Genomic DNA, 13,921 nt, shown 5'->3' on the forward strand with positions numbered 1-13,921 from the left:
CAATCGACTAGTTAGTCTCTAGGTTCCATGGGACTTTTTGTGTTCCAACTGAGCAGCTGAGAACTAATGCTATTTTTTATGGAAAATGTCCCCTCTTCACTGGGACACTTAGATATACTTGAATATAGTACACAACAATAGGGTAGGGTGGTTGTTTTTTTGCAGTGCAATGACCTCACATAATCCATACCCTCACAAGCCCATCACACCTGAAAACCCATTCCACAAATGCCTGAGACAAGAGAAGGATGTACCATATTTTTTGCTCTATAAGACGCACCAGACCACAAGACGCACCTAGTTTTTGAGGAGGAAAACAAGAAAAAAAAATATTCTGAATCTCAGAAGCCAGAACAGCAAGAGGGATCGCTGCGCAGTGAAAGCAGCAATCCCTCTTGCTGTTCTGGCTTCTGGGATAGCCGCGCAGTCTGCATTCGCTCCATAAGATGTACACACATTTCCCCTTACTTTTTAGGAGGGAAAAAGTGAGTCTTATAGAGCAAAAAATACAGCACTTTGAAAAACTGGGTATACTTCTCTACAGATAATACAAAACAAAGAGCGGCAAAGTTAAAAGAAATAATAACATGACAAAAAAATTAAACGAAACAAAAAACACTGAAAAGCCGGAGGATAGGAAATCCTACATAAAACGGTCAGATCCCCCAAATACAACATGCTATGTACTTGCGGGAATGGAACTGGTGATTAGTAAGATCCCTGCAAATACTAGTTGTTACACTTACGGGAATGAAACTGGTTATTAGTTATAATGATGTAATACAAATAGACAGACAATAACAGGCTCCAAAAAGGAAACACCAGCGTAAGAAGCTTGGAATGAGATCAGAGAAGGGAACAGTTGATTGTGCTGTTTCTGTTACATCTTGTAGTACCAAAAGCCACCAGTACGTGTAGAGGGCCCATAGCCAAACCAAAATACCAACTATTTCCTAACCACAAACCCATAAGCTCTCCAGTTAATTATGGTAAAGACTCAGTCAATCCATCAGCAAATACTCAGATAACAGAAAAACCACGTGCTCCGTCAGTTGTGCCAAAGCGCTGCCTGCAACAATCAGGATGTTGAAACAATAAGCATGATTTATTTCTTACAGCTGTAACGTAGAAAGTACAAGTCTACTTGCACTGGTGCTGGGAAGTGTTTTGTAATTTTTGTGTGTGATTTGTGTCTGTAAAGGGACCCCTGACCATTAGGTCCTTTCGTGACCGACTCTGGGGTTGCGGCGCTCATCTCGCTTTATTGGCCGAGGGAGCCGGCGTACAGCTTCCGGGTCATGTGGCCAGCATGACTAAGCCGCTTCTGGCAAACCAGAGCAGCGCACGGAAACGCCGTTTACCTTCCCGCCGGAGTGATACCTATTTATCTACTTGCACTTGGATGTGCTTTCGAACTGCTAGGTTGGCAGGAGCAGGGACCGAACAACGGGAGCTCACCCCGTCGCGGGGATTCGAACCGCCGACCTTCTGATCGGCAAGTCCTAGGCTCTGTGGTTTAACCCACAGTGCCACCCGCGTCCCGTTTTGTGTCTGTGCAGAAGAGTAAATCTTCACTGTTTGCGGGCCTGTAGGAAAAGCAAACACCTGCAGATAAAACTCTTTATAAGTCTGCTAACAGATAATATAGATACATACACACACCTGCATATGCAATTTTATCTAGCCCCTCATGTTACATTTTCAGGGAAAAGGCCAAGCAAGCTGCAAAGCAAAATACACTTCTGGCTCCTGGCTCCTGTTCTGGGAACAAAGTGACTGCAGAGAATACAGTAATTGGCCAAACCCATTTTAGGCTGTCAGCCACACATTATTTTTTAACCCAAGAACCTGAAGTGGTTATTAGTGACTCGAGACATGTAATAAAAATCAGCAATAGCAGACTCCAGTGTGGTAAACAATTTGGAATTGATTTTTTTTTAAAAAAGAGGACATAATCCATGAGGACTTGATATCCAATAAAACTTCTCACTGACATGCTGTGGGTCTCTCTTGAGTCAAGGAAGCTCCCTCCGCACACTGTGCCCAGTGGGGCTGCTTCTCCTCCCCCTCCTCCTCTCATTCTTACCTGGAACTATGGGGCAGGCTCTCCCGATACATCTGCTCCGAGGGCAGCACGTTGCCGCAGCGAGGGCTCATGGGTAACGCCCGCGAGCTGACGCTGACGACAGCTTCCCAATCCTCTGTGGACTGAGAAGGAGACACAGCAGGTTTAAAGCAGCCGTCCCAGAGAATACAATCCCCACCAGGCCCACCAGGTGGACAGCCTCAGAGATAGCCTTGCTGCAAAACGTAATATGGCAAAAAAAACCCTAGCAGTGGATATTCACTATAAGGCTAGAGCAGGGGTCAGCAAACTTTTTCAGCAGGGGGCCAGTCCACTGTCCCTCACACCTTGTGGGGGGGCCAGACTATATTTTGAAAAAATAAATGAACGAATTCCTATGCCCCACAAATAACCCAGAGATGCATTTAAAATAAAAGCACACATTCTACTCATGTAAAAACATGCTGATTCCCGGACCCTCTGCGGGCTGGATTTAGAAGGCAATTGGGCCGGATCCCTTAGTTTGCCTACCCATGGGCTAGAGGAAAAACTTGCTTAAGGACCATTTCTCCCCCGAAAACCCGCCAGCTCTTATCCCTTGCCCTACCAGTGACACCTCCATCCCTGTGCCAAAGGTGGGGAACTTGTTCCTGACTCTTGCCTTGTCATGAATGAGCCATCTCCCAGGGAAGTTTTGCAGCCATCTCCCAGGGAAGGGTTACTGCCAACTGAAGAACTATCTGTTTGTTTTGACAATAAAGCATCCTTTTTAATTAACTACGCTCACGGTGTTATCAAGCCAGGAACTGGACTCCTGACATGGCTATATGGACTGTGGCTGATGGGGATTGGAATCCAACAGCATATGAATGGTCGCACTCTTTCCACAATGTGTAATATGGATCGAATCCCCAGTTGATGGGCATAGATTAGACTGGGGCAAATCCTCCTTTCTACTGCTATTTAACCACTCTCCAGCTCCAGAAAGGGTGTGAGTTATAACTTGGCAAGTCCCTGCTTCAAATCTATCCCATAGTCTCATCCGTCTGTCTGTAATATGGGGGATGGCCTACCTTGCAAGGGTGTTATCAAGCTAATTTTATGCGAAGTGCTCTGAGAACTTCGTTATTATGTAAAAATTAAGCATTATTATGATAAGCATCATGAAAATATTCTCGTTCTCCCAGCTACAGTCCCCCCCCCCTCACAGCAATCAATTTATGTTCCAATAATGCAAGCATTCAGGAAAATGCCAGAACTTCTCCCCACAACAACAAGCACCCGCCACGCCCACTCCAGTTCCTTCCACGCACCTCAGGCTCATAGCGCAACAGGATGTCATATTCCATGGGGTAGGGAATGTTGTCGATATGGAAGGATAAACCAGCCCCATCCCTCACGCGTGCAAAGCCGGGGCCGGTCCATGTAATCATGTGACCTGTATGCTCACGTTGAATGACTTCCACATCAGGCTGCGGGGGGAAACATTACATCAGCAAAGCCGCAGGGACATAGGGTGCTGCATTAAACTGAGTCAGACCATTACTCCATCTAGATGTGTATTGCCTATGGACAGTGGCTCTCTAGGGTTTCAGCCAGGGGTCTCTCCCAGCCCTACAAGGAGATGTTGGGGATTGAACCTGGTATCACCTCCTGTGGGTTGGAATCCACTGGGAGCAGTCAAATACAACATTCCTTGTTTTCCTAGAGTGGACATGCAAGGGAATGTTTGGTCCAGCCAGTTGAAACTTCCTGTTCCTCCTGGCCTGGAGCATCCTTCCTTGAATGTGACTAGTGGGTGTGTGTGACTTTTCCAGACCTGGTAAAAGGTCAAGGCATGCTGCCGCTCTCTCTCTTTTCCATCTTCTTTTCGTCCTGCGAACTTCCTGGACTGCTAACTGCAGTCATTTGGTCAGGAGTTAGCAAACTACGGCCCACAGGCCAGATAAGGCCCGAGGGGGTTGTTAAACTGACTCCCGGCCCTTACCGCCTGCTCAGTTAGTCCCCGCATGGAACTGACACTCCATCTGACACTTCTAGAGGCAGGTTGGGTGCTTTTGGGAAGCTGAGCTGTGAGCAGAATCATCGTGGTTTTTGAAGTCCTCCCACACGACACCACTTAAGTCGCTGCAGGACATTCCTGACCAACAGCAAAGCACCTGAATTCTGCTTGCATAAAATTACGGACACGCACAGCTCATGGAGGATGCCCTTAACAGATTGCAATGACTAAGTGCATAGTGTCTATTCAAGTGTATCTTTTACCTTCTGGCTAAGTGCAAGGCAAAGAATTAACATAGTTGACCAAGAAGACCCAAGTGGCTGCTCCTCAGCTCAGCTTTATGGACCAACAACACCTCTACTGAGCGGCCTGGAGCTCTGGTCCAAACCACCCTTGACCACCCTGGACTTCCTTCCCTGGTTTCCCCCAGCATCCTCTCTCTCCCACCCTATTTCAGTCACCTTCTGCTGAAGTTGCCTGGCTCTTCGGAGCGCCGCTCGCTGCTGCAAGAGTCTGATCGTGCTGTGCTGGCGTCGCAGCCTCACTTTGCGCCCGTTCTGGACCCCGTTGTAATATTCCACACAGTCCACAGGGGCCTCGGGCCGCAAGGCACCCTACAACAAAGCGAGGAATTTTTTTTATTTCCAACACCATTGGTTGCTCCTGCTAACCGTTTCCATCCTCAGCCATACAGCAACCAAGGGGCTTTGAAAGGCTCACTGAGGCTGCCAAGGCAAAGAGGGAGCCCATGGAACTACCCTATATTGTATGGTTTGGCCAATGGAGGTTGTCCCATATGGGCAACTGGGGAGTTGCCCCACCAGTCTCATTCGGTCCACACTTGCTTGGCTTTTTACTTAAAAGTGTTGTCCTTCTAGAAGTCAGCAGGGAGGAGAATGGGGACGAAACTAGAATTAGTTGGCTCTGCCTGCCATTGGCTCTGGTTCCACCTATCATTGGCCCTCCTTGCCTTCCATCCTGCCAGCCCATGATTGACTGGCTGAGCCACCAGGACAGTTTTAATGAATTTTCTCCTTACCTGCAGATACCTCTGTGGTGATGTGCCTTACATGCTCATGTGCTTCCACATACAAAACATTCTGAATTCATGAATGAATTTGCGGCATGCAAGTGGGTCAGTGTATGCAAGGTTCTGATTTAGGCCAGTAAGTTGGGCTGGGAACTTTTCAGTCCCCATGAAGGTGTGTGTGCCCCAGAGACAACAAGGTCTCTTGGACAACACCCACAAGAAATGCAAGAAATGGACAAGTAACCCGCATTCACTAGCAGTTTTCCAGACACAGCCCCCCTCGCTCTATGTCCCGGGATCTCACGCTCCCCTTTCCCTTCCTCTGTCCCAGTGCACTCACCGGCAGGCCCTGATGGGTTGGTGCAAGTCCTGTGGCATGCTCTGCTTCATACATATAATAGTCCAGGGGCATGCAGAAAAACCCTGGCTGCACTTCATCACACTGACGCCCGATAAGATGGGGCCGACAGGGGCATTGGCCATCATCCATGGAACACCTGGAGAGAGAGAGAGACAGACAGCCAGACAGAGAATGAGAACAATGGCAGAATATTTGAGCCCTGCCGTTGGAGTAGGTTCGGCAAAAGGGGTGCAAAAGAGAGAGGGAGGTTGCACACTCAAGTAAACAGTCTCTTGATTCGCTTTAACCCGCAGCTGGAAAGAAAGAATCGGGAGGGCACTTAAAGAGTGTGCTCCGAATTCTTCCTTATCCATTTGACCCCATGTGTTTACCTGTCCAGTGCTTGGCCTCAGGTAATGGAGAGCTGGGTATGGTTTTGGGCCAAACCACATGGCAGTCAAAACGGGGAGGCCAGGTGGGTCTAATTAGGCCTGCGGGATGGAGTTTCCCTACCACTGTCCTAGACCCAAAAAAAGCCACCATGTGCAGCAATGTGCAAGTATAGCAAGTTCTGCTTTTTTTACAATCAGAACTCTGCACTACCCATTTAAAGCAGTCTTGTGCCATTTTTTTAAAAGTCAAAGCTTCCTCCATAGAATCCAGGGAACGGTAGTTTGTCAAGGGTGTTGAGAAGTTTTAAGAGACCCCCTATTTTCCTCTCGCGCAGCTACAATTCTCAGAGTAGTTTCACAATTCATCCCTCTTCCAAGGAGGGAACTCTAGGAATTGTGGCTCTCTGAGGGGAATACAGATCACCTAAGATCTTGCAGCATAATAATAATAATAATAATAATAATAATAATAATAATAATAGAAACAAACCAGAGTTGTTGGCTGTGGGGGAAGGCATGAGTGTTTAAAGTGATATGATACTGCTTTAAATGTACTGCTCAGATGGGGCCTCACAGAATCACTTACAATTAAAACAAGCTGCAGTTAAGAAGGTTAAAATATGCTTGCATGACCTTCACTGCAAAAGCAACCTTTTTACTTATTTTCCATGCTTCCGTACAGTGCTGCGAAGTGAGAGATGGTGCCAGATGTAGTACAGAGCTTGAACGCTCTTCTTCTTTTTTCTTTGGCAATCACTCGTAGCCGAGTAAGATTGTCTTCCATAAACAATGAGTCCGTAAGTGACTGTGGAGACCAATTCTGGATCCACACGTCCTTCCACAGTGGGGACATTGGTTCCGGGCGGGAGTTGATCACGGTGTGGGTTTGCCAAGCGTGCCTTTCTCTTAGCACGTTTCTCCCTTGTGTCCTGAGTTCGAGTGTCTTCAAAGCCCATGACACCTTTGGTAAAGGCTGTTCTCCAATTGGAGCGCTAATTCCATTCCCTGGACACCTGAGCGGCCCCTGAGAATTTAGAAGTTGGCCACCCCTGCACTCTTCCCTCCCCTTGCCAGCCACGGAGCGCTGTTCCCTCCCTCCCCTCCCCTCCCCTCCCCCAGCCCACCCCATGTCCCTTCCATTCCAACCTGTTGCTGTAGGCACCTCCAAAATCACAAGCACAGCTCCGGCAGCCAGCCATATCATTGCTCAAACCCCAGTATTCAGGCTGTGGAGGAAAAAGACCTCAACTAAAGAAGAAGAAGAGTTTGGATTTGATATCCCGCTTTATCACTACCCCTAAGGAGTCTCAAAGCGGCTCACAATCTCCTTTCCCTTCCTCCCCCACAACAAACACTCTGTGAGGTGAGTGGGGCGAGAGACTTCAGAGAAGTGTGACTAGCCCAAGGTCACCCAGCAGCTGCAGGTGGAGGAGCGGGGAATCGAACCCGGTTCACCAGATTACGAGTCCACCGCTCTTAACCACTACACCACACTGGCTCTCTAAAGCATATTCAGGCCTGGAGTATCCGCATCACGCCTTTTAACGGTTCCGCAGCACCCACTCACCAAACATTGGTTGCAGTATCTCCCGGCGACAAATCGCTTGCAGTAGCAGTCGCCACTGATGTGGTCGCAGGGAAGGCTACCTGGGATAATCCCACGAGGGTCACACCTGCAGGCTGAGAACACACATAACTAGCACTTTCCATGGGTTTACATCCGGCTATGCCAGGCACAAGGCTAAGCCATCTCCTGGCCCAGCTCAGCAGGGCTCCAGAGTTCGAGGCAGAATTCTACCCCACCCATTCCCCCCCCCCCGCAACTGCAAACACCCAGATTCTGCAAGCAGAATACATTAAATCAAATCAGATGTGTCTCCTGAATGCACAGGTTGTATTGCTTTGAGCCAAAAGGAACAACTTTTTGAATAATTTAGAATTTTTAATCCCATTGTCTCGGCTGCGGGACAGATGGCTAGAACTCACAAAACACTGGTTATAGGAGAGCAAGAAGTAGGGGGCTTGGGAAAGGCTGGAAACTGTACGAAGCAATGAAATGGAAGTGCCATTCAGATTCCAGACATGTTGGTGCCTGAAGCCGAACAGAAAAAAATCCAAATTGTGGTAGAAGTGTTACTACTGTTGTTCATAAGAATAATAATTTATCCATCGTCCTCTATGCAATCATTTCAAGGCAATGTGCAATAAATTATTTTTAAAACAGCCAATTCATTTAAAACAAAATGATAAGAAAATGAATAAAGGTAAAAGGTAAAGGACCCCTGGATGGTTAAATCCAGTCAAAGGCGACTATGGGGTTGTGGCACTCATCTCACTTTCAGGCCGAAGGAGCTGGCGTTTGGCCACAGACAGCTTTCCAGGTCATGTGGCCAGCATGACTAAACCGCTTCTGGCGCAACAGGACACAGTGACGGAAGCCAGAGCGCACAGAAACGCCATTTACCTCCCCACCACATCGGTACCTATTTATCTACTTGCACTGGCGTGCTTTCGAGCTGCTAGGTTGGCAGGAGCTGGGGCAGAGCAACAGGAGCTCACCCCATCACACAGTTTTGAATTGCCGACCTTCTGATCAGCAAGCCCAAGAGGCTCAGTGGTTTAGACCACAGCGCCGCCCACGTCCCTTTTTAATATGAATAGACTCTCATGGCAAAACCCCATCCATCTGGCTGAAACAAAAAACATCTTCATTTATTTATGGAAAGTGCGGAGAGTGGGTCCCTGTTATATTTTGTGAGAAATGTTGTTCCACAGATCAGGGGCAGCCCCCCTAAAACCCCTGCTCCAAGTTACTGTGAAGTAGACTTCTGAGACCTTTGGAACTTGCAGGAGACAGTGGCGGAGCTTCATGCTCCGGCACTGGGGGGGGCGGGGCTGGCGTGTGTCAAGGGGCGTGGCGCACATCCTGGGGGCGTGGCACCCAGTGTGGGCAGGGGGGCAGCTGCGCACTCCTCTTCCTCCGCCAGTGGCAGGAGACACCCTCCCACAGAACACACAAATATACTGGGTGTGTTTCAAGTAGTCTGGTTCTGAGCTGCATAGGGCCTTATACATTAATGACAACACCTTGAACTTGGCCTATCCCCAGATTGTTGCCAGGGCAAATCCCACTAGCAAGGGGTTAAATGCTGGGGGTGTTTGGCCACCACAAGCAACCTAGCTGCCGCATTTTGCACCGGCCGCTGCCTCTGGAACAACCCAGATATCAAGCCCTCCCCCCCCCCACACCCTATATCCATGCTGGCACAACTTGATTCCACACCTGCCCCCACAAAGTCTGGTGACCCCAGACACAGTCACCGATACTAACGCTGGCACCCAAGAGGGTCATTGCGGCTCAGTCCATAAAAGGCCTCTTTGCAGCTGTCGCAACGCACGCCTTTGACATTCTCTTTGCAGCGGCACTGCCCAGCGATCATGCCCAGCATCACATCTGTATGACTGTCACAAACGCCACCATCCAAGGAGCCCACTGGGTCGCAGTCACATGCTGTGGGACAAAAGAAATTGGATACTGTTCAGGTCCCCTTTACAACTTACACTAAAAGGGACTCTGCCTTTATGTTCCCTTCCAATCACACAAGTTTCATTAAGGAGAAACAAGAAGAGGTAAAGGTAAAGGTAAAGGACCCCAGGACGGTTAAGTCCAGTCAAAGGCGACTATGGGGTTGCTCATCTCGCTTTCAGGCCGAGGGAGCCGGCGTTTGTCCACAGACAGCTTTCCGGGTCATGTGGCCAGCAGGACTAAACAGATACGTGGCTTAAAAAACTTTTGCATTTGCTTTTTTTCATTTTTTTTTTATGCTAGCAGGTTCAGCACAGTCTGTTAGTTGTGGAGTATTTCATAATATGTGTTCCTTTTGTTACTTGTTTCATATATAGGTTTCTTCCATTGTGAAAATATTTCATCAAGAGAAAGAGGGCACCGCTGAAATTTGACAGGCAAAAGTCTGCCAATGTTCTCAATTACGTACTGTTATAAGTGGGTTTTTTTGGGGGGGGATTAGGCTGTATGCCTGAGCCCCGCTTCTAATTCCTGGATCCAGCACAGATTCAATTGTCGGAATAGCCAGGCCAGACTGGTAATGGCCCACTTTGCTAATGGAACAAAAAAAGTAGCTCTGTGCCAGAGGTCAAATGGATGGGCCTTCCTCTCTCAACTGTCTACTGCTTATAAAAGCAAAAGGCCAGAGTGGAGAATTGAATGATGTGACCTAGAAGTAAAGCAGCAAGCTAGAGATAGAGCCACGCCTCCCAATCAATTTTTATTATGGCGAAACAGCCGGCACAGAGCCAAGCCTGGTTTCTGCTGCGATCCAAGGCTGTGGCTAAGGGAGAAGCAAGACCGCCTTGGGACTTTAACACGGTCAACCCTTCCGTCGCAGGGCTCAGGTTGTGTATATGTGTAAATGAGCCATCTATCATAAAGACACCACAGTCTCCACTGTGCCTCATTGCAAAGGAAACACGAACCCTGGGTGAGCGCCTGGAATGCCCGGAATCTCACACCACTCAAAAATGGTGTGAAACAATAAAAATCAATACCACAAATAGATCTGGAGATCACAGCCACCGTTTATCTGTATGCTGTCTCCCCACAGTAAACCCTGCACAAGGCGATTCACATCACGATTCATTATCCTCATAATAAAAAGACAGTGGCTGGGACGATAGAAGGACACTCACGGATACATGCCGTGCTGGCACGGATGTCAGCCAGAGGGTTGCGGTAGTAGAAGGGCTTGCAGAGCTGGCAGTGGCGGCCCATGGTGTTGTGTTCGCACTCGTCGCAGACCCCGCCGCTGGTGTTGCCCGTGGCCAGGTACACGGCCATGTCGAAGTGGCACTTGTGGGAGTGCTCGTTGCAGTTGCACTCTGTGGAGAAGCCAGGGGCAAAGTTAAAGGGTGCCGCAAACTCCTGTGTGGTGTAGTGGTTAAGAGCGGTAGTCTTGTAATCTGGGGATCCAGGTTCGCGTCTCCGCTCCTCCACATGCAGCTGCTGGGTGACCTTGGGCTAGTCACACTTCTGTGAAGTCTCTCAGCCCCACTCACCTCACAGAGTGTTTGTTGTGGGGGAGGAAGGGAAAGGAGAATGTTAGCCGCTTTGAGACTCCTTAAAGGGAGTGAAAGGCGGGATATCAAATCCAAACTCTTCTTCTTCTTCTTCTTCTTATTATTCCGCTCGCTCCTCCTTTCCTGTGACCTGAATTGCATCCATGTAACAGGATCACAAACCCGTGGGCTAGGCCACCAATGCTGCTATTGCTGAGGCTCTCACCTGCCCCATGTGTTTGCTATTTGTGGCTGCTGCTGCTGCAGGCTTCCTGGTTGGCCACTGTGAGAACAGCATGCGGGACTACACAGGCCATAGGACTGACCCAGCAGAACTCTTCTTAAGTTCTTCTGTAAGAGCCTGCACAACATTGTTTCTTAAAAATGTTAGGCCAGACTAAGGAACCACCAATGCCTGCATACAGAAGCCTTAGAAACAGAAGACAGAGGACAAGGAACTCTTGTTCGGTAGCCTGTCCAGGCCTCCACATACACTTCTGAGAATTTCTTCCACTTGTAAATAAATGGAATCGTGAATGTTTCATAGCCCTCCCATAGTTGATTAGTTTTTCCAAGCCTCTGCTACCTATCTGCCCAAAGCCAGGGGATGCTGCCATTCCCAAACATGCCAGCCCCCCTCCCCCAGGGAAAGATCTCCTTCCGTTGACTCCCACTGCTTCGCCACCCAATTCCCCACACCTACTGGCACGCGCAACAACACACTCACCTTTGCAGGCGTGTGGGTTGTGGGCCTCAGCTGGTCTCCATGGCAACTCCTGGAAGAAGTCCTTGCAGAGCTCGCAGTTGAGGCCCTTGGTGTGGTGCTTGCACACGCATCGTCCGTGGATCTGGGGCAGAGGAGACTGGTGAGAGGGGCATCCAGAGCCTTGGCACAGCCCAGGGAAATGAAAGCAGAGTGCCGCTCAGCATGGAGATATTTATACGAAGGACCTCTTGTGCCTGGGTGCTGCTGAGTAGGCCCCAAGTGACTCGGAGCCCAAGACGTCAAAGCGTGGCTGATGGCCATATAGTCAGAAGCTATGTGAACACAATCCTGTAACAGGTTCTAATAACCCTTGAAGAATACAAGCAGCTTGATTTGTTTTAAGAGCGAGGGTTGCACCCAGCCAAGTGTTGGTGTTGACCTTTAAAGCCCTAAACGGCCTCGTCCCAGTATACCTGAAGCAACGTTTCCCCCTCCCCATTGTTCTGCCTGGACACTGAGGTCCAGCGCTGAGGGCCTTCTGGCGGTTCCCTCACTGTGAGAAGCAAAGCTACAGGGAACCAGGCAGAGGGCCTTCTCGGTAGTGGCACCCGCCCTGTGGAACGCCTTCCCACCAGATGTCAAAGAGATAAAACAACTACCTGACATTTAGAAGACATCTGAAGGCAGCCCTGTTCAGGGAAGTTTTTAATGTGTGACATTTTAATGTATTTTTAATCTTTGTTGGAAGCCGCCCAGAGTGGCTGGGGAAACCCAGCCAGATGGGCGGGGTAAAGGTAAAGGGACCCCTGACCGTTAGGTTCAGTTGTGACCGACTCTGGGGTTGTGGCGCTCATCTCGCTTTATTGGCCGAGGGAGCCGGCGTACAGCTTCCGGGTCATGTGGCCAGCATGACTAAGCTGCTTCTGGCAAACCAGAGCAGCGCACGGAAACGCCGTTTACCTTCCCACCAGAGCGGTACCTATTTATCTACTTGCACTTTGATGTGCTTTCGAACGGCTAGGTTGGCAGGAGAAGGGACTGAGCAACGGGAGCTCACCCCATCACGGGGATTCAAACCGCCGACCTTCTGAATGGCAAGTCCTAGACTCTGTGGTTTAACCCACAGCGCCACCTGTGGAAGCTGCCCAGAGTGGCTGGGGAAACTTGACCAGATGGGCGGGGTACAAATAATAAATCCTTATTCTTATTCTTATTCTCCTGTTAGGACAATGACTTCTGCCTGCACAAAGGGACTTCCTCTCCCTCTCCTCTTTCTGTGTCGTCCCCCCCCCGTGCCTCCCCGCCCCCAACATATCTGTTCTAAGTTCCCGCCCCCCACCAGCCCTCCAGAGCATATGGGGAAGGAGTGCAGGGGGCAAGCATGGAAGAGGAAGTCTCATTGCACTGGCAGAAGTCCTTGCCTTAAGAGCATGACTTCACCGAATACAACCCTAGGTTTCTAGGTCTGATGTTTGTGGAGAACAAATAACCCTGAATAAGGTTTGAGAATTACTTAGACCATTAAAAAAATGTGTCTAGTTGGAATTTCCACTGGGCTGGAAATTTCCCTCTGTATATGCCTTCTCTTTCCATCCCAGAACCCAGCCACACCGGCTCTGCAAGCTTAAGAATGAGGTTTTCTCAAAATGTAAAATGGATTCCAACAAGAGAATCTACACTTCCAGTTGACAGAAATTGTGCTTTTGGTACAGTAACACATGTTCTCTACACACAATTGGGAGTCTGTGTGTCACATTCTCCCGATAGATACAGTAAGCAGAACCACCAAGGTTGTAGCCTCTCTACTACCTGCCAGGTAGTAGATGATATAGATGAATCTGTCAATTTCAGTTTTTTCTAACCTTCAATTCAGTTCTCTACATTTCCACATCCGTTTGTTGTTATTGGGTTGTTTTTTTTTACAGGAAGAAGTCCTCATGAAAATTCGTTTTTAGTGTGCATTTTGCCCAATGTGCAAATTTTTGCAAGCAATTTCTCCCACTATGAAGCATGTTACAATGGTACCTTGGGTTAAGTACTGAATTCGTTCTGGAGGTCTGTTCTTAACTTGAAACTGTTCTTAACCTGAAGCACCACTTTAGCTAATGGGGCCTCCCGCTACCGCCATGCCGCCGGAGGACGATTTCTGTTCTCATCCTGAAGCAAAGTTCTTAACCTGAAGCACTATTTCAGGGTTAGCGGAGTCTGTAACCTGAAGCGTATGTAACCTGAAGCGTATGTAACCTAAGGTACCCTCGGCCTGAAAGTGAGATGAGCGCCACAATCCCGTACAGTGGTACCTCAGGTTAAGTA

General features: G+C 48.8%; 1 protein-coding gene across 3 annotated transcripts in view; it reads right to left on the bottom strand.

The window, feature by feature from the left end:
• The window catches only part of LOC308471543 (laminin subunit beta-1-like), a 68,994-nt gene that overhangs the window by 28,814 nt on the left and 26,259 nt on the right, over window positions 1–13,921 (bottom strand). For all 3 annotated transcript variants that reach the window (XM_080995591.1, XM_080995589.1, XM_080995590.1), the window contains exons 9-17: window positions 11,630–11,750; window positions 10,537–10,725; window positions 9,161–9,340; window positions 7,397–7,509; window positions 6,976–7,055; window positions 5,438–5,594; window positions 4,529–4,681; window positions 3,379–3,537; window positions 2,087–2,208 (exon numbers count right to left, since the gene is read on the bottom strand). In XM_080995591.1, coding sequence (XP_080851717.1) covers window positions 2,087–2,208; window positions 3,379–3,537; window positions 4,529–4,681; window positions 5,438–5,594; window positions 6,976–7,055; window positions 7,397–7,509; window positions 9,161–9,340; window positions 10,537–10,725; window positions 11,630–11,750 — 1,274 coding nt within the window. The remainder of the gene's footprint in view (window positions 1–2,086; window positions 2,209–3,378; window positions 3,538–4,528; window positions 4,682–5,437; window positions 5,595–6,975; window positions 7,056–7,396; window positions 7,510–9,160; window positions 9,341–10,536; window positions 10,726–11,629; window positions 11,751–13,921) is intronic.

This window comes from Podarcis pityusensis (genome assembly GCF_964106645.2).
Source record: "Podarcis pityusensis genome assembly, chromosome: 2".
Classification (NCBI taxonomy): domain Eukaryota; kingdom Metazoa; phylum Chordata; class Lepidosauria; order Squamata; family Lacertidae; genus Podarcis; species Podarcis pityusensis.